Below are 5,000 nucleotides of genomic sequence, written 5' to 3' on the forward strand. Positions count from 1 at the left end.
GCAACACTTTTGGGTCACAGACAGAAACCTGAAGTGAATATTTTACATGCTAAGACAGTAGTCTTTCCCAGATCTCTAATCTATAAATCATCTGTAATAGTGAAAAGATACTTAGCAACATAGATGTGGTAGTGTCAAAACAAGATGAAGAAGAATACAACTCACTTGCGGTTGCTATTTGTGGCTCACAAATGTCTATCGTGTTAACTCCCTAATGACAACTTGTTCTTATTTTTTTCCTTTTCCTCGTTAAATTCATTTTGAAGGTCTTCATATTTCTTGTGCAATTGCTGTGAAGCTTTTTCAGTCTTTTCTATATTTCTATCTCCCACAAACACTTGCATTACAGCCAGTAACATTTAAAACTGGTTGTGTGGAAACCAAACACAAAAAAATGAAGATCAAGGATCTTGAAAGCAAAGAACCCCTGGAAAAAGAATCAAACAGTAGCAAAACACATCATCCCTGTTGTTTTCCTGGGCCCGGTTGTTCGAAAGCCGATTAACTTAATCCAGGATTAGCGTAAACCTTTGTTTCATGTTTTCAACATTTGGTGAGAGTTTCTTTTGCTTATTTTTGTTTTTCAAGATTGAATTCTTCTAGTGTAAAGTTTTGTCAAATATCAGCGTTGAACAGCATTTGGGAGTAAAGAAATAAAGTCCTTGGTTAATTTTAAATCTGGGATTAGCGTTAATCCGGTTTTGAACAACCGGGCCCTGTTGTTTACCATGGTCAGTGAGTCATTTCAGGTGAATTTCTACAGGGTCTTTGTTTTGCACACACCCAGGTTGGTATGTGCAAAACAAAGACCAAAAATTCAGCCTGGGAAAAAGGAAGATCGATCCTGTGGTAATTCCTTGGAAATAACTTTCTGGCCTCAATGCATTTTACCAAAATTTTACTGTTTGATGTGTTACCTTTTCTATTTTCTGGGGTCTTTGTTTTTTCATTTTCTACGTTTTCATTTTCCACACATGCCTATCTGAAATTCGAAAGTCTTGGGCCAATCCCGCAATGCAGTGCAAGGGGTCAAATTCCCAATCCCTGAAAAGATCATGTATGTGCAATATATAAATGAACAAGAATAAGCTGCAAACAGCTATTCGTGGGGATAGAACGCGTGACGACGCCCTGAGACCTCTGCGTGGAAGGCCATATAATGACATCAGCACAAAAAGCATTCCTGAAATATTTCACGTGTTTTTGACAAAATTTACCTCTTTTTTCGTCTCTGGTAAATTTAAAATGATTTCTCCTTTTCTTTTTCTTTTAGTTTTATATAGTGTCTGTGGATCGCTCTGACCTTCCTTTCCACTGACATTTGTCATCACCACTGTTGTTGAAGTGAACCTTCGAAGCGTGCAATGGAAGCATGCAAATGCACGAGGTATTAGAAATCTACCACGGTAAGAACGCTGACGAAGTAAATCAGTAAAACAACAGGATAATAACCGGGCGGAATATTCCATTAACAGGAAGATCTGCAGTGTTCGTGATGGCTTAAAATCAACGTTTACCAGAAATGTTCTCCGGCCATTTTTTGAATCATTAGTAGATCCAGTCTTTTTCTTTGCATTGGAGAGGGCAAACGACAGGTTACTCAGCACAACAATATTTATTTTTAGTTCATACTGTAATGTTGAAACTACATATGCCGATCATGTGAGATAAAGTTCTTTTTATCTTCACAAGCGCGACGTTAAAGTGGGGTATTCACATCTTGGAAAGTACAGAAGTCGGGGTAAGTGCACTTTATTCGCATTCTTCGCCGCCTTTTCTTTCATGTGACCAAATGATACTAGTATCTCGAGCTCATGCAATGAGTAACGACCTACAATAGAAAGCCGGTGCTTCTCCCCGGCCAAGACTTTATTCCAGCAAAGCCCCATTTGGGTTGAATTACTTTTATACAAGGCAAATATTGAATTGAATATTTTAAAGAACACCTATATGTTACTTTGCTTCGAAAACTTGCAATTAATTGCACCCTGTTTGCACCGGTTAAATTCCCAATGGGGTGAATTTATTTAGTTTTCAAAAAATTACGTAATTAACCAAGGTCGCATACGAGCCACAAACGGCTGGTAATAAAGTAACTGTTAGTTTAATTTACTAATTATCGTGGTCATCTGGCATGCGAGTTCATTTGGGTATATTTACCCTTAGCTGTTACAACTATAGAAAGTCCAGTTGGCTCTGACCCCGGGGGGGGTACTGCCATATATGGGCTATATAGGTATATGCCGCTGTGAAGGGTATGGTTTTCAAGCAGTTTACTCTAGCATAGGGTATATAAATCAGAGCGTTTGGGTCTAGAATAGGGTATCATTTTTCACGAAACTGAGCAGTCGCTTGAAGATTTTATCAAGACTAAGGAAACCAGAAATTCCCGCTCAAAAATATTAAAAAGTCGAGTCGGCAAAGTTTAAATTTGCGCAACTCAGCCTCAACAGTGTCAATAAATGGCTATCATGAGAAACTTCTGGATATTATTAACTCTCAAGTATCGGTATTTAGACGGAAATCGGTGGGAGTTTACTCTAGTATAGGGTAGCAAAATTCAGCTGAACTAGCTCTGGTATAGGCTAAGGGTTCCAGGGTCCCAGCGGCACATCCCCACCCAGAAATTCCTAAAGTACCCCCCCCGGGGCTCTGACTTGAGCAGTGGTGTGCTGGAAACCACGATTGACAAAGCAGTACTCAGGGTATCTTAGGAGCTACATGTACTGTAGTGGTGCATTTGCAATTATTGATTTTAACCTGCAAATGTTTAGACTTCAAGTCTTATCGTTCAACTGAACCGTACTCCTTTCTCAAAATCCTTGTTAACATGCAGAGTATGACACACACACACAAACTGTTCGTGAATAACGGAGCACAAAGTTCCAGGCCTGGTATGTTACAGGGTACCCATTTTTACCTTTGCAACGAGGTCCCTTCAGAGTCAAGTGAGAAAACTACCTCACTGAGTCAATAAGCATACATATACTAAACTGCAGATTCTTTATTTTAACTGGCAATTACTCAGGGCACTTACTGTATGTATTACAGTGCACATGTAGTTGTCAATCAAATTTACAAATGCTGATTGCACCTTTTTAGAAAATTTTGAAGGTTGTGTGTACTTAGATATGTAGGTAAGTTTCAACCTCCAATACAAATGAGTCAAGTCAAAAACAATAATAGAATTATTTAAAGTGCTACTATGATAAAAAAATTAATTTCCTTTTTTTCCTCAACTTTTGAAAGCGTATTAGCTTAAAACCCGACTGGCAAAATTTTGATTTGATTTTTATCTAAAGGCTGTTTATTTTGAATGTAAGGTTTGGATTGGATCTGATTGGACCTTAGAGGGTTGGATCTAGGGAAAAGTGACATCATTGATTCACTAGCTTAAAATTTCAGCGTGTAAATGCAACTTCTTATAATGCAAAACACGAGTTTAAAAATCTGAAAGCCCGAAACTCCCGTGCTGCATATTAATTCAGCCGCATACACACGCATTGCATTCTTATAAAACCAGCGAGTCTTTGACGTCATTTTCTTCTCGACCCAGCTCTCTCAAGATTTTAAAGTTAGTAATGGCGGACCAACAAATAACAAAATTCCAGTTAAAATAAACAAGTGTCTTTTTAAACCAGAACTTAAAACTTAGGTCACCTAGTGTTTAGTTAACATAGTTTTGAAATCCAAAGAAACAGAAGAATTAGTTTTTTTGCTTGTAGCAGCACTCTAACCCATGATTTTATTTATTATTAAATGATGTCTTTTCATTCTTACTCACCAGCTTGACACAGATGTTGCATGGGAAATATTGATCTGATACTTTTATTTCTCTTTGTTCACATTTAACTCAGTGGTCTTAACATCAAGATGGGAAAGGCAAACCAGTTTTTTCTCTTGTTGTGGAAGAATCTTACCCTCCTAAGGAGAACTCCAATACGAACATTGTTCCAAATTGGAATGCCACTCTTATTTGTAACAATACTTGTCCTTTTGAGAGCATTCAAGATTAAAACTGAGTATAAACAAAATGTCACATATCCTGCCTTTGCAGTAAATAAACTGCCAAATAATTCGATGGGATTTAAAATTGCATTCACACCCAACACCAGTGACATTAGGCAAGCTATGTTGAAAGTAAAAAAACAGCTCCTTCTGACTGATATGGAAGGATTTCAAAGTGAGGAAGATATGGTCCAAACATTAGTTAGCCTGGAAGGCAACAGAAAAAAACAATCCAATAATTCCCAGTTTCTTGGGGGAATTGCCTTCAATACAAGTCTAAACAGTAAAAATGTTGTTTACAAAATTCGTCTGAGTTCAACATTGAAGAAAAAACAGGAGGCAAACAAGGAAGCAAGGCAGGAAGGGTTTGGATCCGATCCTTCGGCAACCTGGAACACTCAATTTACGTTTCCAGTCTTTGAGGTCCCAGGTCCAAGAAACAGGAATTCTTCTCATGGCGGTCCACCTTTCTACTTTGAAGAGGGTTTCTTGTCCTTACAACATGCAGTAGACTCTGCAATTATCAAACAGATAGGAAATATTACAAGTAATCTGACTGCGACCGTCTCTGTCAAGCGGTTTCCATATCCTGATTATCTTCACGATAACTTTGTTTTGGTTATACAAACCAGCCTTCCTCTGCTTTTGATGCTGTCACTTGTCTATACAGCCTTGAATATTGTCCGTGATGTTGTCTATGAAAAAGAAAAAAAGCTCAAGGTAAAGTAATATTAGTAAGAAATTCATGAGGTTTTGTTTGTTAAGTACATGTAGTTTTCAGTCTTTTGCTTCCTCACAGGTGGTACTGAGTGGGACTCCCAGTTCTTTTCATTCAGACTGTATTTTTGTCATTGAAGCATTACATTGTACATTTTCAATTGATTGCGAAATGTTTCCAAAAAGTTCTAATAGCAGCATTGTAACTGGTGTGTATTTTCACTGGGGGGAAGGGAGGGGAGGGAAAGGAAGGGGTACACTCCTAGGAATTCCTC

At 38.0% G+C, this 5,000-nt stretch overlaps 2 protein-coding genes and 1 long non-coding RNA gene across 6 annotated transcripts in view; 1 reads left to right on the forward strand and 2 right to left on the reverse strand.

Moving 5' to 3' along the window:
* Positions 1-1,556, reverse strand: part of LOC137970620 (transcription elongation factor, mitochondrial-like) — a 7,061-nt gene extending 5,505 nt beyond the window's left edge. Inside the window, exon 1 of one of the 2 annotated variants that reach the window (XM_068817147.1) lies at positions 1,304-1,457. In XM_068817147.1, coding sequence (XP_068673248.1) covers positions 1,304-1,321 — 18 coding nt within the window. In that variant the 5' untranslated portion in view covers positions 1,322-1,457. Of the gene's footprint in view, positions 1-1,217 lie in introns of both variants that reach the window. The other variant, XM_068817146.1, reaches the window with a different exon arrangement.
* Positions 1,557-1,630: 74 nt separating this feature from the next.
* LOC137969432 (phospholipid-transporting ATPase ABCA3-like) overlaps positions 1,631-5,000 on the forward strand; it is a 34,720-nt gene continuing 31,350 nt past the window's right edge. Inside the window, exons 1-2 of the mRNA XM_068815655.1 lie at positions 1,631-1,741; positions 3,788-4,728. Of these exons, the coding sequence (XP_068671756.1) occupies positions 3,874-4,728 (855 nt within the window). The 5' untranslated portion in view covers positions 1,631-1,741; positions 3,788-3,873. The remainder of the gene's footprint in view (positions 1,742-3,787; positions 4,729-5,000) is intronic.
* The window catches only part of LOC137969433 (uncharacterized), a 3,857-nt gene continuing 3,239 nt past the window's right edge, over positions 4,383-5,000 (reverse strand). For all 3 annotated transcript variants that reach the window (XR_011116674.1, XR_011116673.1, XR_011116672.1), the window contains exons 2-3: positions 4,638-4,703; positions 4,383-4,522 (exon numbers count right to left, since the gene is read on the reverse strand). This is a non-coding gene — a long non-coding RNA (uncharacterized lncRNA). The remainder of the gene's footprint in view (positions 4,523-4,637; positions 4,704-5,000) is intronic.

Source organism: Montipora foliosa, chromosome 9, assembly GCF_036669935.1.
Source record: "Montipora foliosa isolate CH-2021 chromosome 9, ASM3666993v2, whole genome shotgun sequence".
Lineage (NCBI taxonomy): Eukaryota > Metazoa > Cnidaria > Anthozoa > Scleractinia > Acroporidae > Montipora > Montipora foliosa.